The sequence below is a fragment of the Saimiri boliviensis genome, chromosome 9, assembly GCF_048565385.1.
Source record: "Saimiri boliviensis isolate mSaiBol1 chromosome 9, mSaiBol1.pri, whole genome shotgun sequence".
NCBI classification, from domain to species: domain Eukaryota; kingdom Metazoa; phylum Chordata; class Mammalia; order Primates; family Cebidae; genus Saimiri; species Saimiri boliviensis.
The window spans coordinates 47,365,680-47,393,390 of NC_133457.1; the positions used below are offsets into that span (position 1 = coordinate 47,365,680).

At 42.9% G+C, this 27,711-nt stretch overlaps 1 protein-coding gene and 1 long non-coding RNA gene across 2 annotated transcripts in view; one reads left to right on the top strand and one right to left on the bottom strand.

Annotated features, from left to right (window-relative positions):
- LOC141585636 (uncharacterized) overlaps positions 1-22,243 on the bottom strand; it is a 68,648-nt gene extending 46,405 nt beyond the window's left edge. The window contains exons 1-3 of the long non-coding RNA XR_012519227.1: positions 21,865-22,243; positions 21,265-21,334; positions 12,276-12,369 (exon numbers count right to left, since the gene is read on the bottom strand). This is a non-coding gene — a long non-coding RNA (uncharacterized LOC141585636). The remainder of the gene's footprint in view (positions 1-12,275; positions 12,370-21,264; positions 21,335-21,864) is intronic.
- The window catches only part of PCOLCE2 (procollagen C-endopeptidase enhancer 2), a 58,409-nt gene continuing 52,392 nt past the window's right edge, over positions 21,695-27,711 (top strand). The window contains exons 1-2 of the mRNA XM_039462013.2: positions 21,695-22,137; positions 23,157-23,265. Of these exons, the coding sequence (XP_039317947.1) occupies positions 22,055-22,137; positions 23,157-23,265 (192 nt within the window). The 5' untranslated portion in view covers positions 21,695-22,054. The remainder of the gene's footprint in view (positions 22,138-23,156; positions 23,266-27,711) is intronic.

The following is a 27,711-nucleotide window of genomic DNA, read 5'->3' on the forward strand; positions in this document are numbered from 1 at the left end:
GTGTTAAGTGATGCCCAAGGACACTGAGACAGACCAACTGACAAGCAGATTGGTTCCTTCCATTATCCATTCCAAATTCTTCAAGGCCTCACTGTCGACCTGCTGAGATGTGAGTATCTTTTATTAAAAAACTTGGGGGCCAGGCTCTTGCCTCATTCCTTCATTCATGCAGCAAATACTAGTCATAAACCTACCATGTGTCAGACACTGGGCTAGACTCTGAAGACACAAAGTCCACAAATAAATAGCCCCTACCTTCAACAGATTTATGACCTTATATAGAGAGACCCATACCCACAGAAACAAGGGGTTTCAAAGAATTTAGGTGCTATGGTAACAGTGTATACAGAGTACAATGGGGGAAAATAAAGGAGGCATCAGTTCTTCAAGAGGCAGCGGGCAGGAAAAAGTAGTCTTGAAAGAGATGGAGGTCTTTGCCAGTAGATGGGGATGTGACCACATAGGGGCGTTCCAGATGGAGGCAGTAACAGGAATTTGCCACTTCAGCCTCAGGTAACAGAAAACGCAACCCCAACGGGTTTAAGCAAGAAGTAAAGTGGTTGTGGAACTGAGTAAGGAAACAAACAAACAAACAAATGAACAAAACGTCCAAGAGTCGACTTGTCAGGCATGGCTGGATTCAGGGCCCACACACCGTCCTCAGGACTTGATTTCTCTCTGTCTCTCATCCATTTCCTCTGAGGTGGCTCCAGTGCTCTCAAGATGGTGACAGCAGACTTGACCCTACATCGTCTCAGGTCTCTGCTTTAAAGGAAAGAATACTACCACATGCCACTGTTTCAGAAAAGGTCTCACAGCATCTCAGTGGCTCTGGGGAGGTGACAGTCATATGCCCCTGAAGAAATCCCTGTGGCGAGGTGAGGTGAAGCTCTGATTAACTGTGGACTGAGTCATCGCACCCATGTAGAGATGGGTGGAGCTGTCCTCACCGGGACAACTTGCTCTAAGAGTCTAGAAGGACAATCAGGGCACTGTTCTTACAAGAAAAGAGCATTGAAAACAAACCTTCAAGGCCGGGCACGGTGGCTCAAGCCTGTAATCCCAGCACTTTGGGAGGCCGAGGCAGGTGGATCACGAGGTCAAGAGATCGAGACCATCCTGGTCAACATGGTGAAACTCCGTCTCTGCTAAAAATACAAAAAATTAGCTGGGCGTGGTGGCGCATGCCTGTAATCCCAGCTACTCCGGAGGCTGAGGCAGGAGAATTGCTTGAACCCAGGAGGCGGAGGTTGCAGTGAGCCAAGATTGCGCCATTGCACTCCAGCCTGGGTAACAAGAGCTAAACTCCGTCTCAAGAAAAAAAAAAAAAAAAAAAACCTTCGTTTCAGCACCAGTCTTGCTGTGATCAGAAATCTTGAGCAGCTCAACACCGTAGGGCTCCAAGTGACCAGCACCAAATCAGATTCTCCAGAAGGACTGATTTCGGTCATCTCACTTGTAAGCAGCCATCTTCTCTGGAGTCCAAACTTCAGGAAATTTTTCACTTCCTTCCCTCTGGAGAGCCTCAGCCTCTGAAGGGAGCCAGAAAGTGCTGCAGTCTTGAGAGGCTCTCCAACTCTCTGGGAGTCCTGGCTTAGCCACAGACCTGGACATAGTCCCTGCTTCCTTCTCTCCTCTACCACCAACTCCAACCCTCTGTTCCAGTGTTTACCAAGGCCACATCTCACATATATATGGGATGTGGTGGACACACACACACACATATATATACATTTGTTTGTTTTTGAGTTGGAGATCTCACTCTGTTGCCCAGGCTTGAGTGCAGTGGCGTGATCTCGGCTCACTGCAACCTCTGCCTCCCCGGTTCAAGCAATTCTCCTGCTTCAGCCTCCCAAGTAGCTGGGATTACAAATGCAGCCACCACACGCCTGGCTGATTTTCCTATTTTCAGTAGAGGTGGGGTTTTACCATATTGACCAGGTTGGTCTCAAACTCCCAACCTCAAGTGAACCACCAGCCTCGGCCTCCCAAGGTGCTGGGATTACAGGCATAAACCACCTAGCCCAGCCAGCATAATATTTTCCATTGTATACATATACCACAGCTTGTTTATCTATTCCATTGATAAACACTTGGGCTATTTCAGCTTTTAGCTGTTAGGAATAAAGCTACAATCAGCATTTGTGTACAGGTGTTTGTGGGGACATATGTTTTTATTTCTTTTGGGCAAATACCTAGGAATGGGATCTCCAAGTCAAAAGTACAGGTTTAACTTTGTAAGAAAATAGGCAGATGCATATTTACCAGAAGAACAGAATATTCATGTATGTCAGGACTCTGGGCCATGGCAATACTCTGGTCATTAGCAAAATGGGAATACAGCACTATCTACTCTGTCTAATTCTTGCCACCTTTGTGATGATCAGAATGGATAATGTACATTAAAACATCATAAGGTGCTAAATTGTGCAGTGTGAAGAAAGAGCTATAGAGATTCTGAGGGAAGGGAGATAAATGAGGGTTGAAGAAATCACAGAAGACTGACTGGAAAAGGAGCTCACCTTTGGATGCTCAATTAAATTTGCCCAACAAGTGGATGAAAAGACAGATGGATGAATGGAATGGATACATGACATATCCTCAAGGAACAAAATTTTTTTTAAGAATATAAGAAGTACGTTAATTCATTTATTTGTGACACGTGTTTTTAAAACATAAAGAAGGTCCCAAACAACTCTGTGATATTTGATGTCTCTTTGGGTGCTCAATTGAGGAAAGAAAGACAATGCTCCCATCAAAAAAGAAGGGTCCTCTTGTCTCTTCCTTCAAATTAAGCTATTATTAAGCTGTATTTAGGCTTTTCTCTATCATTTTTATTTTCTACTAAAAACCAAAAATAAGCAAGGCAAGGAATGGAAAATAAAAGGTAATGAATGTACAAGTTTATCAAAGAATTGTTATTTTTGTATAATATAACTCTAATACTGATTTTTTTTTCCTAGAATTTTCTAGTTGCCCAGGTCCGCCTCTGATTAAGGCAGATTCATGCTTTGCTCAGGATCAGGGAGGTGGGGCAGTATCCCCTTTGCTGGTGGCTGGAGACCGTGCAAGCCCTTTCTCACTGTCAACTTGAGTCTTTGTGCTTGCTGTTCCCTTTTGAAGGGCTCTTTTCCCTTTCTTATTATTTTACTATTCAGCTCTCATTTTAAACACTACCACAGTAAGGACTCACTGCTCACCCAGGCCTCTTTATCATACCACATTGTTTTAATTCTCTACAGAGTTTTTATCACTGAAGGTATTTTTCATGTATTTGTTTGCTTCCTTATTGTTCATCTTCCCATTGGAACACATGCTCCTCAAGAAGAGCAAGAACTTTGTCTTCTGTACTGCCATGCCCCCCACTACTGTAGTTCCCGGTGCATAAGAGGAACTCAAAAATATTTGATGAATGAATACATCAGATCATGAATAAATAAGATCACCCCTTGGAGAAGGGGAAGAGATGGGAAGCGTACCAACCCAGGATATGACTGAATTGCCTGAGTTAGCATCCAAAATAAACTGAGAAGAATCTGGAAATGATTTAGTTTAGAGTCAATTAGCAAGAATAGGTTTTCTCCTATATGGGGCTTGAGAGATGGTTTAATTTCAGTTATAGAGGAATAAAGGAAGTTCCATTTCTGAGACATCTTCATCTATAACTGTAAGATTAATACATGCTGCACAATTGATAAAGGGAAGGAAGGACCAAGGGAAGAAGGAAAGGAGTTCTCATAGCAAAGAGAAGTTAAAAGCATTTGCTAAGGTCAAACTAATTGTTTAAGCATTTATAAGTGAGAAGCTGTTTGACTATCCAGTATACCAGCTAAGTTAGCTTAAAAGTCCAATCCTTCATCTGGATCAGCACTGTCCAGTAACTGTGGCTCCTGGGACATTTGAAATCTGACTAGTACAACTGAGGAACTAATTTTTTAAACCTTATTTTAATTAATGTAAGTTTAAATAGCCACATGTAGCTAAGAAACAGTAAATTCCAACACTTAGTGTAAAACAGCTAATTATCTAGATGCTGTAACTACTGTATTGGACAGCATCTAGATAATTAGCTGTGCTATACTTAAGTGTTGGAATTTACTGTTTCTTAGAACAATTTTAAAAGTCATCATCACTATGTTTCAAAATGAACATAATGAAGCTAGTTTTTTGGATAAGCAGAGATTCAACTTCAAGAAAAATAGGGAAAAAAACAATAATTTTGGAGGCTCTGATCACCTTTTTGGCTACTATGTCTAATTTCCTTTTTTGGAAGCCAAGAAGAAAGTTTATTTCATTACTGTAGTGTTTTTTGGAGAGATTAAAAAAAAAATAAAATGTCCAACTACCAGATCTTTGAATACTACCCACTTGAACATTTACTGATTCCTTTATTTTCCTTTGCCCTGAAAAGTTCAGTTAATTGTTGGTTTTACTATTACAAAATTTGTTTGGTGGTAATAATTTGGAAGGTAGAGAGTTATTTACCTGGTGTGTTTCTGGATAAGATACTTGGAACTGCTTAAGTTTTCAGATCTGCTACAGCTATCTTTGATGAGATGACAACATGGAGAAGGATTCTGTCAAGTGCAGTTACATAATGACTCTGGAGAAAATCACATGGTTTTGTAGTTTCTCTTTTAAAATTCATTTTTCCGAATGCTGGGAAGATGGCCGCCTAAGAACAGCTCAGGACTTCAGCTCCCAGTGAAAGTGCAGAGGGTGAGTGGACGCCGCATTTCCAGACGAACTCTTATTGCCCACAGACCAGGAGATACCCAGGCAGAGGGGTCGCCAGCGTCGCAGTCCCAGCCGGTGCGGCTGTTTTGGCCCCCGCGGGGCTGATTCCGCCCGCGCGGCTGCTGTGACCACTCCCTGTTGCTGCGGTTCTCCGTACAAAAGCCACTGGTCTGGGAGCCCTCTTAGCTGGCGAGCAGAGCCCTGAGACGGCAGAGTTGCCCATTCATCTGAAATAGCGAGTCATGCCAGGAGATTCCTAGGCAAAAAATCCACCAGGAGCCGGCGCCACAGTTCGAGCCGACTCCGTGAGTCGCAGCACGGGAGATCCCGGCGCCTTTTCAACAAGCGACCCGAACGCGGGGTCGTGCAACTTAAAAGAAAAGACTCTGAGTCAGGGAGCCAGGTGATCAGGCTCGGTTGGTCCCACCCCTCCACCCCCAACAACAACCAAAACAAAAACAGTAATTGGAAACCCTCTGGGTTGAGCCCTTTAAACCAAGCACAGCTGAACCAGGACGGTCTGGCTCCGTGGGGGAGGGGCTTCCGCCATTACTGAGACTCTCCACCGCTACGGAGGCAGGCTGCCGTTGCCGAGGCAACCTGCCACAACAGAGAGAGTCCGCCATAACAGAGGCGGGGCCACCATTGCCGAGACAGCTCTAACTACGCCCATATAAAAAGGACTACAGGGAAGAGCTCAGGGCAGCTGGGCGGAGCCCACAGCAGCTCAGCAAAGCCCCTGCGGGCAGGCAGAGGCTAGGCGTGCTGCTAGCTGGGCGGGTCCGACCTGAAAGAAAAATCAAAAAAGGCAGTAGTGCAACGGAAACGCATAAAGCTCCAACTCCCTGGGACAGAGACAGACAACAGGTGGATAAACCCACAAAAATGGGAAGAAATCAGCGCAAAAAGGATGAAAACTCCCGAAACCAGAACACCTCTCCTCCTAAAAGGGATCACAACTCCTCACCAGCAAGGGAACCAGACCGGATGGAGAAGGAGGGTGATGAAATGACAGAATCAGACTTCAGAAGGTGGGTAGTAAGAAACTACAATGAGCTAAAAGAACATGTTCTAACCCATCGCAAAGAAAATAGGAACCTTGAAAAAAGATTGGACGAACTGCTGACAAGAATGGACAGCATAGAGAGGAGTATAAGTGAATTGATGGAGCTGAAAAACGCAACACGAGAACTTCGTGAAGCATGCACAAGCTTCAACAGCCGAATTGACCAAGCAGAAGAAAGGATATCAGAGGTCGAAGATCAACTCAATGAAATAAAAAGAGAAGGCAAGAACAGAGAAAAAAGCACAAAAAGGAATGAACAAAATCTTCAAGAAATGTGGGACTATGTGAAAAGACCTAATCTACGTCTGATAGGTGTACCTGAATGTGATGAAGAGAATGAATCCAAGCTGGAAAATACTCTTCAGGATATTATCCAGGAAAACTTCCCTAACCTAGCAAGGCAGACCAATATTCAAATCCAGGAAATACAGAGAACACCACAGAGATATTCCTCAAGAAGAGCAACCCCAAAGCACATAATCGTCAGATTCACCAGGGTTGAAATGAAAGAGAAAATGCTAAGGGCAGCCAGAGAGAAAGGTCGGGTTACCCACAAAGGGAAGCCCATTAGATTCACAGCAGATCTCTCAGCAGAAACCCTACAAGCCAGAAGAGATTGGGGGCCAATATTCAACATCCTTAAGGAAAAGAACTTTCAACCCAGAATCTCCTATCCAGCCAAACTAAGCTTCATAAGTGAAGGAAAAATAAAATCCTTTGTGAACAAGCAAGCACTCAGAGATTTCATCACCACCAAACCTGCTCTACAAGAACTCTTGAAAGAGGCTCGACACATATAAAGGAATAACCAGTACCAGCCACTCCAAAAACACACCAAATGGTAAAAGAGCATCAACACAATCAAGAATCTGCATCAACTAACCAACAAAACAGCCAGGTAGCATCAAAATGACAGCATCAAATTCACACATAACAATACTATCCCTAAATGTCAATGGACTAAATGCCCCAATCAAAAGACACAGACTGGCAAATTGGATAAAAAGCCAAAACCCATCAGTGTGCTGTATCCAGGAAACCCATCTTACATGCAAGGATACACAAAGGCTCAAAATAAAGGGATGGAGGAAGATCTACCAAGCAAATGGAGAGCAAAAAAAGGCAGGAGTTGCAATTCTCATCTCTGATAAAATAGACTTTAAAGCAACAAAGATCAAAAGAGACAAAGAAGGACATTACATAATGGTAAAAGGATCACTGCAACAAGAAGAGCTAACGATCCTAAATATATATGCACCCAATACAGGAGCACCCAGATACATAAGGCAAGTTCTTAGTGACTTACAAAGAGACTTAGACTCCCACACAATAATAGTGGGAGACTTTAACATCCCATTGTCAATATTAGACAGATCATCCAGACAGAAAATCAACAAGGATATCCAGGACCTGAATACAGACCTGGAACAAGCAAACCTAATAGACATTTACAGAACTCTCCACCCCAAATCCACAGAATATACATTCTTCTCAGCACCACATCACACCTACTCTAAAATTGACCACATAATTGGCAATAAATCACTCCTCAGCAAATGCAAAAGAACAGAAATCATAACAAACAGTCTCTCAGACCACAGTGCAATCGAGTTAGAACTCAGAATGCAGAAACTAACTCAGAACCGCACAGCTTCATGGAAACTGAACAACTTGCTCTTGAATGTTGACTGAATAAACAATGAAATAAAGATGTTCTTCGAAACCAATGAGAACGAAGACACAACATACCAGAACCTCTGGGACACATTTAAAGCAGTCTCTAGAGGAAAATATATAGCAATGAGTGCCCACATGAGAAGAAAGGAGAGATCTAAAATTGACACCCTATCATCAAAATTGAAAGAGCTAGAGGAGCAAGATCAAAAAAACTCAAAACCTAGCAGAAGACAGGAAATAACTAAGATCAGAGCAGAACTGAAGGAAATAGAGACACAAAAAACTCTTCAAAAAATCAATAAATCCAGGAGCTGGTTTTTTGAAAAGATCAACAAAATAGACAGACCACTAGCCAGATTAATAAAAAAGAAAAGAGAGAATAACCAAATTGATGCAATAAAAAACGATAAAGGTGATATCACCACAGATTCCACAGAAATCCAAACCATCATCAGAGATTATTACAAACAACTCTATGCACATAAACTAGTAAACCTGGAAGAAATGGATAAATTCCTGGACACCTGCAACCTCCCAAGCCTAAACCCGGAAGAAGCCGAAACCCTGAATAGACCAATAACATGGTCTGAAGTCGAGGCAGCAATAAAGAGCCTACCACCCAAAAAAAGCCCAGGTCCAGATGGGTTCACAGCTGAATTCTACCAGACATACAAGGAGGAGCTGATACCATTCCTTCTGAAACTATTCCAGACAATCCAAAAAGAGGGAATCCTTCCCAAATCATTTTACGAGACAAGCATCATCCTGATACCAAAACCCGGCAGAGACTCAACAAGAAAAGAAAATTTCAGGCCAATATCCACGATGAACACAGATGCAAAAATCTTCAATAAAATACTGGCAAACCGATTGCAACAGCATATCAAAAAGCTCATCCACCATGATCAAGTAGGATTCATCCCAGGGATGCAAGGCTGGTTCAACATACGCAAGTCCATAAACGTAATTCACCACATAAACAGAACCAAAGACAAAAACCACATGATTATCTCGATTGATGCAGAGAAGGCTTTTGACAAAATTCAACAACACTTTATGCTAAAAACCCTCAATAAACTAGGTATTGACGGAACGTATCTCAAAACAATAAAAGCTATTTACGACAAACCAACAGCCAATATCATACTGAATGGGCAAAAACTGGAAGCATTCCCTTTGAAATCTGGCACTAGACAAGGATGCCCTCTCTCACCACTCCTATTCAATATAGTACTGGAAGTTCTAGCCAGAGCAATCAGGCAAGAAAAAGAAATAAAGGGTATCCAAATTGGAAAGGAGGAAATCAAATTGTCTCTATTTGCAGATGACATGATTGTATATCTGGAAGACCCCATCATCTCAGCCCAAAATCTCCTGAAACTGATAAACAACTTCAGCAAAGTCTCAGGATACAAAATCAACGTGCAAAAATCACAAGCATTCCTATACACCAGTAATAGACTTCAAGAGAGCCAAATCAAGAACGAACTGCCATTCACAATTGCTACAAAGAGAATAAAGTACCTAGGAATACAACTAACAAGGAACATAAAGGACCTCTTCAAGGAGAACTACAAGCCATTGCTCAACGAAATAAGAGAGGATACAAACAGATGGAGAAACATTCCATGTTCATGGTTAGGAAGAATCAACATCGTGAAAATGGCCATACTGCCCAAAGTAATTTACAGATTCAACGCTATTCCCATCAAGCTACCAATGACCTTCTTCACAGAACTGGAGAAAAACACCTTAAACTTCATATGGGACCAAAAGAGAGCCCGCATAGCCAAGTCAATTCTAAGCAAAAGGAACAAAGCAGGAGGCATCACACTACCGGACTTCAAACTATACCACAAGGCTACAGTAATCAAAACAGCATGGTACTGGTACCAAAACAGAGATATAGACCAATGGAACAGAACAGAGGCCTCAGAGGAAATACAACATACCCACAACCATCTGATCTTCGACAAACCTGACAAAAACAAGCAATGGGGAAAGGACTCCCTGTTTAATAAATGGTGTTGGGAAAACTGGCTAGCCATGTGCAGAAAGCAGAAACAGGACCCCTTCCTGACACCTTACACCAAAATTAACTCCAGATGGATTAAAGACTTAAACATCAGACCTAATACCATAAAAACCTTAGAAGAAAATCTAGGCAAAACCATTCAGGACATAGGTGTAGGCAAGGACTTCATGACCAAAACGCCAAAAGCAATGGCAACAAAAGCCAAAATAGACAAATGGGACCTAATCAAACTCCACAGCTTCTGCACGGCAAAAGAAACAGTCAGTAGAGCGAATCGGCAACCAACAGAATGGGAAAAAATTTTTGCAGTCTACCCATCTGACAAGGGGCTGATATCCAGAATTTACAAAGAACTAAAGCAGATCTACAAGAAAAAAACAAACAAGCCCATTCAAAAATGGGCGAAGGATATGAACAGATACTTTACAAAAGAAGACATACAGGAGGCCAACAAACATATGAAAAAATGCTCATCATCACTGGTCATCAGAGAAATGCAAATCAAAACCACATTGAGATACCATCTCACACCAGTTAGAATGGCGATCATTAAAAAATCGGGAAACAACAGATGCTGGAGAGGATGTGGAGAAATAGGAACACTTTTACACTGTTGGTGGGAATGTAAATTAATTCAACCATTGTGGAAGACAGTGTGGCGATTCCTCAAGGACCTAAAAATAGAAATCCCATTTGACCCAGCAATCCCATTACTGGGTATATATCCAAAGGATTCTAAATCATTCTACTACAAGGACACGTGCACACGAATGTTCACTGCAGCACTGTTTACAATAGCAAAGACCTGGAACCAACCCAAATGCCCAACGATGATAGACTGGATAGGGAAAATGTGGTACACATACACCATGGAATATTATGCAGCCATCAAAAACGATGAGTTCACGTCCTTTGTAGGGACATGGATGAACCTGGAAACCATCATTCTCAGCAAACTGACACAAGAGCAGAAAATCAAACACCGTATATTCTCGCTCATAGGCGGGTGTTGAACAATGAGAACACATGGACACAGGGAGGGGAGCACTACACACTGGGGTCCATTGGGGGGAAATGGGGGAGGGGCGGGGGGGTGGGGAGGTGGGAAGAGATAGCATGGGGAGAAATGACAGATACAGGTGAGGGGACGGAAGGCAGCAAAGCACACTGCCAAGTGTGTACCTATGCAACAATCTTGCATGTTCATCACATGTACCCCAAAACCTAAAATGCAATTTAAAAAAAATAAATTAAAAAAATAAATAAATAAATAAAAATAAAAAAATAAATAAAAAAATAAAATTCATTTTTCCTGCTTGGTGTTGTAGTCTGAATGCTTATGTCCCCCCAAAATTCACATGTGAAAATCCTAATCCCCAGGGTGATGGCATGAGGGGGTGAGTCCTTTAGGTGATTAGGGAATGAGGGTGGAGCCCTCATGAATAGAATTAGTGTCCTTATAAAAGAGTGCCCAGGCCAGGCACAGTGGCTCATGCCTGTAACCCCAGTACTTCGGGAGCCAAAGCAGGAGGATTGCTTTAGCTCAGAAGTTCAAGACCAGCTTGGGCAACATGGCAAAAACCCATCTCCACAAAAAACAAAAATAAAAATAAATTGCCAGGAGTAGTGGTGTGTGCCTTTAGTCCTAGCTAGCTACCTGTGGGGCTGTGGTGGGAGGATCACTTGAGCCTGGGAGGTTGAGGCTACAGTGAGCAGTGTTTACAACACTGTACTCCAGCTTGGGTGACAAAGTGAGACCCTGTCTCAAAAAAATAATAATCAAGTAAATAAATAGGGGCCCCAGAGAGCTGCCTTGCTCCCTCCACCATGTGAGGACTCAGCGAGAAGGGGCTGTCTATGAGGAACAGGCCCTTTCCAGACACAGAATCTGCCAGCACCTTGATCTGGAACTTCCCAGTCTCTGGAACAGTGAGAAAGAGATGTGTATTGTTTATAAGATACTCAGTATATGGTATTTTTGTTATAGCAGTCCAAACAGACTAAGACACTTGATTTTTGTTTTCCTCTGTTACAAGTCTTTTGCTGTTAATCACAGTGTAAGAGGTTTTGTTTTGTTTTAAGAAAAGGAGAAATGCAGTCCAAAGATATCCCTAGATTTGTGATGCCAGTAAGGGCCATGACATTCCACATATACTTTCAATAGAGTACTGAAATAACCCAATGTAGTCACCTCCCTCATAAAACCGAGAAGCACTCAAGTGTAAACTCCTGTGAGTGTCACAAAGTTCAATTCTTGATGGCTGTAGTCTTCCTGGGGGCAGCAATAAAGTGTTTCTTTTACTCCCACTCTACTTCCACCTATACTGAGAATTTGGAAATAAAGTTGCCTCTGAGAATAAAACCCTAAAATCCACCCATGTGACAGCCATGGGAGTACACCACATAGATCTCCTCCAAGACAGAATCTGCCAAAGGACTGTCATTAGCTGGCAGCCTCCATCTGCCATACTCCTGGGATCTGCTGCATCACACATGCCAAGCCATACTCTAGCCGGGCTGCTCAGACAATGACTGAACAAGACAGAGGCAACAGAGCCAGGTGGCTCCTCCCCAACACAGGTCTCCTCTAGCAGGCCATCTTTGCTGGAGCTCCCCATTGTCCTGGCCAAGATTTTACTCAGGGCTGCACTATGATCTGAAGCACTCCAGCCCAAACCCCCTTCTTTCCCTAATTCCTCTCACAGGTGTCAGACCTGCATTGCAGTTAGAGGCTCCCCACCTACTCATGGTTCTTCTTACCTTTGTCCTCCATAGACATTTCCCCTGATATATCTCTTGCACACTGATCTTTTGCAGAATCAAATTCTGTCCTGGTGTCTGCTTCTCAGAAGACCTAAACCAACAAAATACAAAATGAATGAGATTAATTGAAGAAATAACCGTAAAGAGCATTCTCAACAGTAAGGGCAGGAGCCAGACCTCTTCTAACCAATACTGTTACTACAGCGCCTGGTACAGCACTTGGCATAGAGTAGGCTCTTGATAACTTGTGGAAGGAAGGAAGGCGGGAGAAACGGAGGGAGGGAAAATGAATGATTTTTGGATTAGCCGGGACTGAAAAATCTAATCAAGCCTTAGTGAATGTTTAAAAAAAAAAAAAAAAAAGCCATACCATTAGAAGGAAAATCTATAGGCAGAAAAGGGTGGTCAGTCTGGAATTTAGAGAAAGGAGTTTCAAAGAGTGAAAATTTGCGTGTGTCTCCAGCATTGTCTGGGAGAACACGTATGCACCCACAGATGCATACACACACTTATACATGTATCCATCTCTAATATGCATAAATTCTAATACATAGGGAGTAATATGTATATTATACATATATTCATATGCCTGTTATTTTGCTCAGAATACCCAGTACCTATAAATAATACCTAAATATGCCTCCAAGGTAAAAGGAAAATGAAACAAACAAAAAATTCTCTAGATACTGCCAATGGAAACATCACCGATTGAGAAAACAGAGACAACTGCCAGCTCTAGGCAGAGACAGTGCTTCCGTTGCTCCAACTTCCCATCTGTACAATTAGTCCTACACAGTGGGCCAGGGTATGCCTGTCATTAGCATCTGGCAAATATCCCTCTGTTAAGAAGCATCAATTCCAGTGTCTCTGAGAAAAAGCTCTTGTCTCCATGAAGAGCTATAATCCTATCAAATTCAATCAAACGGGTAAGTCCCTTGCAGTTTTTTTAAATTAATAAACATTTAATACCCACAATAAATACAGTTTGCTATTCAAGCATTTTGGCTTCATTTAGAATTTACTTAGAATGATGCTTTCCCATGCAGCTATTTTGCAACTATCTTAGCGAAAAAAATACATATTCAGGGTTCTATTTGTTTCTTTGGAAAATAAGGCTTATGTTGGGATTTTTAAAAAGCATTTATAAGACTTAAAAATTTTCAGAATTCTGAGGATAAAGGACGCAGGGCACATACATTTAACTAGTTTTATTAATACAATGGTTTTAGGACTGTATTCATAGCCATGATTATAAATACACATATATGCATATATACATATACATGTAATATATACACATGTATGTGCATGTATATATGTAAATTTTGCAGTTCTCTGTTAAGCTCAAAACTTTAAAGAATGTTAATTACACAGTCTCACAGTTCTAAAGACTTTGCTTGCATATAACATTTATTTGTATAATGCCTTTTAGGAGTTAGCTTACTTTTCAGAAGCATAACCCTTAAGCAATCTTGTAACACATAACCAGGTTCACAGGGAAAATACAAACTCTTTTATTTCAATTGTTTAATGACTAATGAATGTAAATATTTTCCTTGAGAAACAAATAAACAGCAATTTGAATTGAGGTAGACTGTTACCTCTGCCAATGCTTGGAATGGTGTTCTCCAAACGGCAGTTTAGAAGACCAATGAGTAAACAGGAAGTTACTTGTGAATGGAGCTAAGACAGAAAAAGATCCACTAACATTCCTCTGAAGAAGTCATCATTCTAAGGCAGTCTCTTATTACGGTAATGTTGACATTAAAATCATTATCATTGCTTTTTTTTTTAATTGGTGGCTTTTCCAAAAGTAAAGAACCAGAAGAACTTGGAACTAAAACAAACTCTTCAAATCCCTGCATAATACTTTTACCATAGAAGAGACACTGGAAAGAAAGAGGACTGAAGAGGTACTAGTATTGTCTTTGGGTGGCAAAGTTAAGAGTCATTTCTTCTTTCTTTTTTAAATAGTTTCCAGATTTTACATAAGGAGCAGATATTTCCTCTTTACTTAAGGAAATTTTTACTTGAAAACAAAAAGAGTAAGAGATAGTTAATAATGTTGGAAGCCCACAGAGCAAAACTGGAGAGAGCTTCAGTGTCCTTTCTTGGCATGGGTTATGGTTCAGGCACTGATGCCAAGCTCTTGCCCCAAGCTTTGAGAATCAGTGAGTGAGGAGAGCACAGGGACCCCAAGATTTTCTGGGAAAAAAAGAGATCTGGGCTGATACCCTCTGGTAATTTTCATATTTCTTGCTCTGGACTCCTGGCCCCTTGTTAGCAGCCAGTCTTGGTGGCATTCCCTCATTTTTAACATCCCAACACTTCCCCCAATAGCCTTATCGCACTGCTTGCCTTGCAGACAACTACCATCTTAACACAACTCATAGTTAAGAGTAACACTGAGTCTTGGTGAGAAAGCCAGATGAATTAGCTACAAAAGCATCCAATCAAGCTAAACGGTTCAATCTGTTGGATGAGGTTCTTTAAATATGGTGAGTATACCTAACAACCAAAAAGATACCTATTACATACAGTGCATACAAATCATTTTTATAGGCAAAGATTCATCCCCAAAAGTCAACATAATAAAACAATTCCAAGAAGTTTTGGGTTGATTTGGTATTGTTGTTAGCAGTACTTCTTACTCCACGGTCCTCATTACCGTCAATGGCCCACATGTTGAGATTTTTTTTTTTTTAGAGTCAAGGTAATATTTTTTAACACTTGTCCTTATAGCTCTTCTCACACCCAAGTTGTCTCCATATGACATGGTAGAACCCTGGGTTCTCCCAACAGTCCTTCCCAAATTCTTAGAGGCTTATTGCCATGTGGAAGTGGGGTGGCCTGTTGTTCTGAAGCATTCACCTCAGGCTTGGTCCTCCTTTCTCAGGAAAATATTTGCTTACGTGCTGCTTCCAGAAGACGAAAGGACCTCTGATACAACAGCTCCAGAGTAGTAAGGAGAGCTCTCTGATTGGACAGCCCCTGGTCACATGTCCCACTGGGGGCTAGAGAAGCAGTGAATGGAATCAGTGCTCACAGAACCATATGGCACAGAGAAGGGTGGCTCCCCAAGGAAGCGATCCCAAGTAGATAAACAGCATATGTCTGTTCACGCTGTCCCCATGTGTACTGAGCATTCCTGAAAGCTTTGATGGATTAACATGCAGTATTGATGAAAACCTTGAGTTTTCCAGATAGCTTGGCTTCAGATCCCAGGTTTTTGTTTTTGTTTTTGTTTTTGTTTTTGAGACGGAGTTTCACTCTTGTTACCCAGGCTGGAGTGCAATGGCGCGATCTCGGCTCACCACAACCTCCGCCTCCTGGGTTCAGGCAATTCTCCTGCCTCAGCCTCCTGAGTAGCTGGGATTACAGGCACGTGCCACCATGCCCACCTAATTTTTTGTATTTTTAGTAGAGACGGGGTTTCACCATGTTGACCAGGATGGTCTCGATCTCTCGACCTCGTGATCCACTCGCCATTGCCTCCCAAAGTGCTGGGATTACAAGCTTGAGCCACCGCGCCCGGCCTTTTTTTTTTTTTTTTTTTCCTATTTTTTAGACGGAGTTTCGCTCTTGTTACCCAGGCTGGAGTGCAATGGCGCGATCTCGGCTCACCACAACCTCCGCCTCCTGGGTTCAGGCAATTCTCCTGCCTCAGCCTCCTGAGTAGCTGGGATTACAGGCACACGCCACCATGCCCAGCTAATTTTTTGTATTTTTAGTAGAGACGGGGTTTCACCATGTTGACCAGGATGGTCTCGATCTATCGACCTCGTGATCCACCCGCCTCGGCCTCCCAAAGTGCTGGGATTACAGGCTTGAGCCACCGTGCCCGGCCTTTTTTTTTTTTTTTTTTGAGACGGAGTTTCGCTCTTGTTACGCAGGCTGGAGTGCAATGGCGCGATCTCGGCTCACCGCAACCTCCGCCTCCTGGGTTCAGGCAATTCTCCTGCCTCAGCCTCCTGAGTAGCTGGGATTACAGGCACGTGCCACCATGCCCAGCTAATTTTTTTGTATTTTTAGTAGAGACGGGGTTTCACCATGTTGACCAGGATGGTCTCGATCTATCGACCTCGTGATCCACCCGCCTCGGCCTCCCAAAGTGCTGGGATTACAGGCTTGAGCCACCGTGCCCGGCCTTTTTTTTTTTTTTTTTTTTTTTTGAGACGGAGTTTCGCTCTTGTTACGCAGGCTGGAGTGCAATGGCGCGATCTCGGCTCACCGCAACCTCCGCCTCCTGGGTTCAGGCAATTCTCCTGCCTCAGCCTCCTGAGTAGCTGGGATTACAGGCACGTGCCACCATGCCCAGCTAATTTTTTTGTATTTTTAGTAGAGACGGGGTTTCACCATGTTGACCAGGATGGTCTCGATCTCTCAACCTCGTGATCCACCCGCCTTGGCCTCCCAAAGTGCTGGGATTACAAGCTTGAGCCACCGCGCCCGGCCTTTTTCTTTTTTTTTAAACAGGATCTTGCTCTGTCACTCAGGCTGAAGGGCAGCAGCAGGGCTGTAACTCACTGCAGCCTTGACCTCCTGGGCTCAGGTGATCTTCCCATCTCAGCCTCCCAAGTAGCTGGGACTACAGGGGCATACTGCCATTCCCTGCTAATTACAAAACATTTTTTTTAGTAGAGACAGGGTGTGCTGTGTTGCCCTGGCTGAGTGTAAAACTCCTAGGCTCAAGTGATTCTTCCACCTCTGCCTCCCAAAGTGACAGGATAATAGGCCTAAGTCACTGTGCCCAACCTTTAGCATTTTTTCCCCCAGCTTTTTACTTATATATTATAGGTCTTAAAGCCAGGCATGTTGGCTCACACTTGTAATCCCAGCACTCTGAGAAGCCAAGTCAGGAGTATTGATTGAACCCAGGAGTTCAAACCCAGCCTGGGCAACATAATGAGATTCTGTCTCCACAAAAATTAAAAAAAAAAAAAAAAAAAATTAGCCTGAGCCAGGCACCATGGCTCACATCTGTAATCCCAGCACTTTGGGAGGCCAAGGCAGGTAGATCACTTGAGGTCAGGAGTTCAAGACCAGCCTAGCCAACATGGTGAAACTCCATCTTTACTGAAAATATAAAAATTAGCCAGGTGTGGTGGTGGGCGCCTGTAATCCTGGCTACTCAGGAGGCTGAGGCAGGAGAATCTTTTGAACCTGGACGGTGGAGGTTGCAGTGAGCTGAGATCACATAATTGCACTCCAGCCTGGGTGACAGAGTAAGACTCCCTCTCAAAAAAAAAAATAATAATAATAATTAGCCTAGTGTGGTGGCATATGCTTGTAGCCCCAGCTACTCAGGAGGCTGAGATGGGAGGATTGCTTGAGCTCAGGAGGTCCCAGCTGCAGTGAGCCATGATAACCCCAGTGTACTCCAGCCTGGGTGATAGAGCAAGATCTGTCTCAAAAGGAAAAAAAAAGATTTTGGATTAGTGATTAACCTCTATAAATCTCAAAATCTTCACCTGTAAAATGGTGATACTTGTTCTTACCCCATAAGTTTGTTAAGAGAATTATACAAAATGTTGTTTGTAAAGCACTTAGCACAGTTTCAGGCATATAATAAATGCTCAGTAAAAGTCAGATATGATGATGATGATGATTCATTATGGAGGGATTCATTCCACCGGACAAAGTTTCATTCCACACCAATAAGAAGCAGCTGATTCCCTTGTGTTCCGCTTGGCTAGCTTTCATGTGGTTTACCTTTGACTCAAACAAAATGCCTCACCCAGTCCAACGTGGACAGGTGAGGGGACTGGTTTCATTCAACACATCCTATTAACTCTGTAACTTCATCTATCAAGACCTCCTTGGGGCTGCTTTCCTCAGCAAAGAGATGCAGGGAGACAAGCTAATTGAACTTTGGAGATCCCTATCAAGGACATTAATCACACTTGTGCTGCCCATTTTGTTTTAGTGACCTTTTAATATTTGGAGACATTTCTACATTATGTGACTTCATGGCCTAATAGTGGTGAATTTCTAGCCTCCCTTGCAGCTGAGACACTGCAAGTCATGTGATGTGGACAGTACCAATCATATAGGCTTGCATGAGAGTTTGATCAAGAGATCTCCGTGAGCGAACAGGTTGTTTGATGAGCTCTTATTCTGTGGGAGACAACAGGGTGTCTGGCTTTTAAGGCAGGAGTGTGGCAAGGTTGAATTTTCCAATCAGAAATGTATCCAAAGTGCTCACAACGGTGGCGACTGTATTAAATTCAAGTACCTGCATTTAGTGCTTAGTCTTGGTGGCAATAATGGCAACAGATTTCTCATTGGCCATTTCTGAGGCGAGATTTTGGCTATTACTCCAGGAAAATTAGCCTGGAGACTGTTTCTACGATTCTCTTGATGGTAATGTGAACTTTCTGCTTTTATGGCTTGAACCAGAAGAGGGGACTCATTCTGAGTGGACTCAGCTGCTTGTAGCTAAGAAATCCCACCAGTACAATTCCTCTCTAACGTTTTATTCTTGACAGAGAGGTATATTGGGGTGGGGTGGGGTGGGGGAAAGGGGAAGGTCTACTTTTGTTCCTAATGTATGCTTGCAGACATCAAAAAACATTGAACTTTTTTAAAAATTTGAGACGGAATCTCACTCTGTTGCCCAGGCTGGAGTGCAGAGATACAATCTCAACTTACTGCAACCTCTACCTTCTGAGTTCAAGCAATTCTCATGCCTCAGCCTCCCAAGTAGCTGGGTTTACAGGTGCCCACCACTACACCAAACTAATTTTTGTATTTTTAGTAGAGACGGAGTTTCACCATGTTGGCCAGACTGGTCTTGAACTCTTGGGATTAAGTGACCCTTCAGCCTCGGCCTCCCAAAGTGCTGGGATTGCAGGCCTGAGTCACTATGCCCAGTGTAAACTAACTTATGAAAATTCTGGATTTTTTTACAAGATGAGTATCGCACCATGGAATGAATGTTTACTGGATTCACATTGCATTTTCAGATGTCTACAAGGTTGATGAATGAACCAGAGATTAACTGACAATTACATTGACATATTGGGCCCAGCTAGATGCTAGTATTATGCAGCAAAGAATGTTTGAGTGGGGCCTAATTTCATAAGTGGTCAGTTCATCAGTGAATATTTTCATATTCTCATGTTGTTGATTCTCTGTGCAACCTGGTAACTACAGAGACTGAATAATAAGTATCAGTTCACCCACCACTCTTTTTTTTTTTTTTTTTTAAAGAATCTACCCGCAGGACTTCTGTTCTTTCTCTCTCTCTTTCTACTGTCTGGGTTTCTGTAGCTCCCTGTCCCATTATACTAATTCTGTATCACAAAAGTCCAGAAACTGGTCTCACAGAGATGGACCTCACACATACCTTCAAAGTACACTTGAGTCTTGATATGGTTTGGCTCTGTGTTCCCACCCAAATCTCACCTTGAATTGTAATAATCTCCAGGTGTCAAGGGTGGGGACCAGGAGGAGGTAATTGAATCATGGGAACGGTTTCCCCCATGCCATTCTCCTGATGGTGAGTTTTCATGAGATTTGATGGTTTTATAAGGGGGCTTCCCTACTTCTACTGTCACCCTGTGAGGAGTTGCCTTCTGCCATGCTTGTATGTTTCCTGAGGACTCCCCAGCCATGTGGAACTGTGAGTCAATTAAACTTCATTTTTTTTATAAATTACCCAGTCTCGGATATTTCTTCATAGCGGTGTGAGAACAAACTAATACGAGTCTCTCTCAATTTAAACACATCAACTTTTCAGGACATTTAAGGTTTATAATTTTGGTCAGAGCTGTAGTTCCAAGTCAAATATGTGTTTTTAAGAGCAAATAATATGGTCTTAGTAAATTCTAAAATCACATAGTAAAATCAACGTCTTTCATATGAGTGTCAACAACAACAGAATGATTGGTGTTAAACTCCTAACTCTTTAGTGAGCATATAAACACGGTCATTAATCTACAAATTAAGAAATGGTTGTGTATTTTAGTCCAAATAGTTTCCTATCTATTTAGGCACATTTAATACTTTGTTTTTTAAATTTTGAAAACTTAGCTTAGTTCTGAATGAAGTATTTTCTGGCTTACGAGGACTACAAATCATTACCAGAAAGTGAATTGGGCAATATTTTCACTTTATAATTAAAAATTATTACTTTCAAATAAACAATCACCTAAAAACACTCATGCTATTAGATAGCGTAGTCTTGAAATGTGTGCAAAATAAACAACCATTTATTCTCCTCTTAGCTGTTTTAAAGACATTTTTATTGGGTTGAGGGTGTTTCAGGATATAAAGCAGTTTGCCAAATTCTGTCATCCTTTTTTTTAATGTCATACAGGGTGTGGTGCCTTTAGAGGATTTTTGAAAGTTGTAGTTTCATGTTTTTGCCTTCACTTTTTTCAAAAAATTTTAAGGTAATCTAAGTCCTGTCGGTATATTCCGGTTCCTAGTATAGAAGGGTGTCCTCACTATGCAAAATCAGAATATTTCCTATAGCCACTTGTACTTACTTCCTTGCCAGCGGAGTTTAGGTTCTTAACAGCTCATTATTAAAAATGAAATCTTGATAAGTACTACTTTAATACTTAATTTTCTTGCTTAGAAAGGTGAGAGTAATTTAGAAGGAACAATACAAAGGAGGCATCAAAGTTAAGTTGTATCTCCCATGGCTGGTGATTACTGAAAATCTCAACGAATCTACTCTGTTCTTGTTATTCTTTTATTAATCCCTGGTTATTAGGAAGCCCTTAACAAAATAAATGTTTAAAATTATATTTCTGTAATTAAGTAAAAGAGATCGTTAACTCCACAAGGCTAGAATTGTTCTTCTAAGAAAAACAAATTCTCCGTTAATTTTAACCCCTCCACAGAAAGAAGTTGTTGGAAAGGTCTAAGAACAGAGAAACACCATTTTCAGAACATGACATGGGATGGTGAGATTTGCTGATCTGGTTCCGTCCTCATTATTTGACATTTAATGACAGTGTACGCAGAAGTTGCTCACCTGAGAACCCATGTTTAAATCCCGGCACAGAGACAATCTCCCCCGTCATTGTCACACCAGTGAAAAGAATCTGGAGAGAGAGAGAGAGAAGAGAATAAGCACAGGAGTTAAACTATGATAGAATTTTCCCCTTTCTTTCCTTGGGTCTGGGTTTTGAAGGAGACAAAGAAGGACCCCCAGGCTTTCCAGCAGCCGGCACGCACGATTACTTTTTATTTAAAAGCCACTGGGAAAAACATTCCCCAAAGCAAACCCAGAAGCCGTCCCTGAGAATCGTCTGTGGGCGTCGAGGCCCGGGCCACCGCGGTACCACTCCGCAAGGGGTCCCTCTTCTCTCCCGGGTCCCTGCGGGCTGGACGCGAGGCGTCAACCCACCCGTGGGTCCCGGGGTGCCGGGAGGAGACGCCCGCCCGTCCCACGAGAGGGGGCGGCTCTGGCCTCGGAGCCGCCCCTCCTGCCGCCGGAGAACAAACGGGATATTCAGCACTGGCCTGTGGCTGCCAGAGCAGCTCCTCAGGGGAAATTAAGCGTCGAGTCAGACGGCACCGTAATCGCCTTTAAAAGAGCCCCCGCCCCGCCGGCCGCGCACCCCCTGGCTACCTGGGCCGCCCCGCGGCGGTGCGCGCTTGAGAGGGAGCTCGCGGGCCTCCGAACGCCGGTGTGAGCGCCGGTGTGAGCGGCGGTGTGAGCGCGGTGGGCGCGGAGGGGCGCGGAAGGGCGCGGAGGGGCGTGGAGGGGCGTGTGTGCCGGCGCGCGCCGCGGGTTGCGGACGCCGAGCGTCTACGCTGCCATGAGGGGCGCGAAAGCCTGGGCGCCGCTCTGCCTGCTGCTGGCCGCCGCCACCCAGCTCTCGCGGCAGCACTCCCCTGAGAGGTAACGCGACCCCCGCCCGGCCTCCCTCTCTCTCCCCTCTCTTCCTCCACCCTTGCAGCCTCTTCAGCGGGTTTACTCAGCCCGCTTCGGCGCGCCTGGGTGACCCAGCCCGAGACCCTGCGCTCCCCGCGCGGTGCAGGCGCCCGCCTTCCCCGCATGGGCTGAGCCCGGGACCTCGGGACCCATCCCTGCTCTCGGGGCTCCCTCCTGGCTTCCCAGCCCAGCCTGACGGATGGCTCTGCAGCTGGCTTGGCCACCACGTGGCGGGGCTTAACTGACTTGTGTCTCCTCTCTCCTCGGGTCTGTGGGGCGGAGGGAAGCACTGGGGCCCAAATATGTGGGCTCCGGTTTGCCGCTGGGGATTTTTTTTTTCTTCCCCAAGAGGCTTTGCCCGGAGACGTAAACTAGGGAACAACCCTAGCGGCACGGCGCCTACGGAGCCGCTCCGGAAAGTTAACTCTTCGCCAACCTCCGGACGGCCCCAGGAGCTGGGCTGTGGGACCCACCCCATGGCCAACTTTGGCATCACCTCTTCAACCTCCATCCACATCAGCCTCCCTTTTGATGGCCAGTGATTTTCAGAAAGGGGGAGGAGAACTGGGCATCTCTCCAAATATGGGAACGTCAAACTTTTTTATATTAACCAGTTGCTTTCCTATCTTTGTTTAAAACCATGCTCCTCGTTCAGCCTGGTTCCTACCTTCTCTCCCACTCCCCCCAGTTAAATGGATGTATTTACTATTTTCCTACAAGACATTGCCACAATACCGAGGACTTGATTATAGATATAAAATCTTGTGTTAATATGATGGCGACATATGGCAGCTGGACTGAATGCTTTATCAGACTATAATTTAAATATTCTAAGAGCTAGCTAGCTTTCGGATCCCTTATATGGTGCAAACGTTGATTAATCTGCATTAACTTTTATTTATATTAATATGCTACACCTTTCTGAAAGTAACATCAGGTTGTTAGACCATTTTTCAAATTACATCTTTTCTTCTTTATCTTCCCAGACCTGTTTTCACATGTGGCGGCATTCTTACTGGAGAGTCTGGATTTATTGGCAGTGAAGGTTTTCCTGGAGTGTACCCTCCAAATAGCAAATGTACTTGGAAAATCACAGTAAGCATTTTTTAAAAGGGTATTCTCCTGGAAGTGGGTGTTGGAAACAGTGGAAGGCTGCTGCCTTTTTCCTCCGGTGGTAGGATTTGTGTAAGAGGCAAATAACTAAAATAGTGAAATGTTGAATTTACTCCAACTATTTGGAAGATTTTTATTAGTATAATAGATCTAGTCGTGTCCTGCATTAGTGATTACAAACGCACAAGATAATGCTTGAAGGAAGAAATTCTTAAAACAGATGTGTTTCTGAAAACCCAGTGGGACTCAGTTTTGTAGATTCATAATTAAGGCTGTTTTCAGTTGAAGGCCTGTTGTAATGACTTTTAGAAGCTTTTTGTGGCTCCTGCCTTCATAAATTCCCAGTGGGAAACAGATCAAAAATAGTGCTTTGACTACTCTATGCACATTAGGAAAGAAAAAGGGGAAAAAAAGCCCACTTAATGTTCCTGGGTTGAAACCACCTCTAAAGGCAGTCTAATAATAGAGAATTAATGGGGGGAAGGAATTTAAATAGTAACCAAGGGTCAACAAAATGTCCATGCTGGTTAGTAGTGACATAGATTATGCTGAGTCAAGATAAGAAGACGAGTTTAAAGACAGCGTTGGTTTTTTTTTTGTTGTTGTTGTTTTTTTACTGATTTAGGGTCAACTAGAGTGAGTCATCTTTTCAGTTTTCAGTCAGCATAGGATTGACTGTTATCTTCTTCACTTTTTCATTGTTGGGAAGTTGTTTAGTAATTGAATACACTGGTTCCCTGAGAGCTTCATTCAGTCAGATTATACCACTGGAGGATTTATGAATTTTTAGAAAGTAGCTCCCACTGTGTGAACTAGCACTTACTGTGTGCCAAGCATTTACTGTGCTGAGTGGATAACAAGTATAATCTCCCAGAATCCTCAAAACAATTCTATGAGAAAGTATCTATTATCATCCCCATTTTATAGATGGGGAAGCTGAGGCCTGAACAAATTATAGAAATTGACTTAATCAGGCAGTTGGTAAGCCCAACTTTATATGAAGTAAAATGTATTTTCCAATAAGGTATTCTCACTGAGGTCATTTTGCAGGCAGACATGCGGTCCCCCTCCATAATATAAAACTCAGCTCTTACATACCTTGATGGCCTCTTGTAAAATACCAACTATGTCACAAACTGGTACAGATTTCATTATGTTACTGTAGCATATGTAGCCAGGAGAGAAGTCATAGAAAATAGGTTTGAAATGCTATTAACATAAATGTGAAATAAGGCTCTGAAACAAAAATAAAAGCAACTTGATTTTCATACTGTAATTGTGTTTTAAATGTAATTAAAGTTTAAACATCCCTAGAAAATCAATGGCTTAGAAGCATCATGTGCCCAAGTAGAAATTCATGGTTAGCATGTGTTCTGAGTATTGCGGACAGTGTTGGTGTGACATTCAACTTTGGCTGGGGTTGAGGCGCATGTCCAGTGAAAATTTGCCTTGGTAAAGGAAGGGTTTGCCTCAGGAGAGGCATGATTTCCTGTGTAGGAGTGGGAAAGTTAAACAGACACTGCCTCTGGATGTCTTGCGAAGGGAAAACCTGTGAGTTCCGCAGTCACTTGCCTGAATTCAAATTCCAGCTTCATCACTGTAACTATGTGTTCAGGATTTACCTCCTTTAAACCTCAAGATGATTGTGAAGACAAAATGAGATAGTATAAAACCCTTCAACTCAGTGCCTGAGTGGGGAAGAAGCTTGATTTGTCTGAAGAACAAATCAAAGAGGTTGGAGTAGCTGGAACGGAATGAGCAAGGGGGGCAGTGGGAAGAGAAGTGAAGAAGGTCAACAGGACCCTGTAGGCCATGGTGGGGAGTTTGCATTTCGTTTTGAGTAGGAGCCACTGGAAGATCTTAAGCAGAGGAATGAGCTTATCTGATTTTAAAAGGTCACTCTGGCATCTGTGTGGAGGATAAACTGTAGGAAGTTAAGAGTGGAAACAGGGACCAACTAGGAAGCTATTGTGGTCTCCAGGAGAGGGAAGACAGTGAAATAGACGAGGTAGTGGACAGTGCTGTGCTATTACTAGAAATTTGATGGCTGATTTTACTTACGTAGGGTTATGTTGAGGACAGAGGGGCTCCATGCTGCTTAGTTGGACTTCTGCTTTGTAATAGGGAAGCCGCTACTGGTTCTTTGCAGTTGTTTGAGCTGTGACTAGAACTCCAGACTCTTGACTCAGCTTTATCACTAAGAGTTGATGGCCTCAACTAGTGTTAGGTTTTACTAATTACTTTTACTGTGTGTGTTCTAAAAAAAGTATGCTTAGAGACTAAATTTGAGAATTTGAGTATTAAGAAACAATTGAATATTTTGTCATTCATGATGGGGTTGAGGGCTTCTTAGTTTCCTGTAAGAGTTGATTCTGGGGACTATAACCTAAAAGACACCTGCATAAAATACCTTGATTTTCATATATGGGGATGTGGGCATGAGTGAAATGTGATTTCACAGCTAAGGTATATGTAATCCTTTGGAAAGTAATGACGGGTCTTATAAGCAAGCTTAGAAGAACAACAGGATTGGGGTGAGGCGTAAGTCACGGTAACTGATTTAAGAATGAGAACCACTAACTCCACTTGTGTTAAGCCTTGCAGCAAGAAATGAAACTCCAAAAGTTCACATCCCACCACCTGGATCCCTCTGTTACAGTGGTTCTTCTGCAGTTTGAAATTGTGTGCAGAAGAAAACAAGAAGAAATCTCTGAGATCTGTAAAGGAAGTAGGGGAGAGTGGACCACTCTAAACAAAAGCACAGCTGGTGTGATGTATTTATTTTTTGGCGGGGACGGAGTTTTTGCTCTTGTTACCCAGGCTGGAGTGCAATGGTGCGATCTCGGCTCACCGCAACCTCCGCCTCCTGGGTTCAGGCAATTCTCCTGCCTCAGCCTCCTGAGTAGCTGGGATTACAGGCACGCGCCACCATGCCCAGCTAACTTTTTGTATTTTTAGTAGAGACGGGGTTTCACCATGTTGACCAGGATGGTCTCAATCTCTTGACCTCGTGATCCACCTGCCTCCGCCTCCCAAAGTGCTGGGATTATAGGCTTGAGCCACCGCGCCCAGCCTGGTGTGATGTATTTCATTGCAACATAGGCAAGACACATTTAGAAGAGCCCACGAAGCGTGGTGCTGGGTGCTGGAGACACATAGGTGACTTTCGAGGTGATAAACACGTGGGAGCTACCTGCTAGGATGTGTTCCTGAGGCCCCGAGTGGGAAGTGAGACAGAGCCCACCAGGCATTTTACATTCTGTGCTCCACAGGCACCCCAGGCATTAGGATCACCATTCCATTAATAGCTTCATTATAAATTCATTGCAAACTTGGCAAATCTTCAATACTTCTGTTCCTTGATATTTTCATTTATAACTTGTTCTTTTTAAAATTCCCATAATAGAAATACATATTGATGATTTGACATAAATGTCTTTTAAAAAAAAAAAAAGAAAGAAAGAAAAATAGATAAACGTTGGGAGGCTGAGGTGGGTGGATCACCTGAGGTAAGGAGTTCGAGACCAGTCTGGCCAACATGGTGAAACCCTGTCCCTACTAAAAATACAAAAATTACCTGGGTGCGGTGGCGGGTACCTGTAATCCCAGCTACCCTGGAGGCTGACGCAGGAGGACCACTTGAACACGGAGGTTGTTTTTTGGCTAATTTTTTAACAAAGGGATCTTAACAAAGTCTAAGATCCAAAGTCTAATAAATCTAGGAAATTTTTTAAAACTTGAATGTATTGCTTTTGAAGTAAACAAAAGTAAGAACCAATATTACAGACTATTTTGCAATGCAAAATGATGAGAGTTTGTGATAGAGACTGCTTTTTTCCTACTCTATATCTATTTTCTCTTTTTTAATAACAAAATTCTGGGCTGAAAAACTATCTCAGCCTTCCTTGCAGATCAACAAGATACAAGTGGTGTTTATATGAGTATTTATGAAATCCATTTTTCCTGTCTTTTTTTGCCCTTCCTACAACGTGGACATTTAAGCTGGAGCTCCAGTACTGTCATGGGGACTTTGAGAATGGAATCTGGGTGTTAGGGATCATGGAGCAGAAATACAGAAGGAGTCTGCAACCCTGATGATTTTGTGGAACAGCCATACTTGCTCTGGTCTGCTTGCCTCCTGTGTTTGTTTAAATAAAATTAAACATCTTATTTGTTGATGCAAAAAAAAAAAACCAAAACTTTTTTTTTCTTTTTTTCATAATAAAACACTTTTATTGCTGCAGAATGTTAAATTGCAGAACAGGCACCAGATGGTCAAGACTAGGGTAATTTGAGAAGACAAATGATGTGAGGATTAGTATCTGAGAGTCACCTGGTCTTGAATTATGTCATAGGCTGCTATGCACCAGAATCACATGGAAGGCTTACTAGAACAGACTGCTAGCCACCCCCTGCCCATCACCCCCT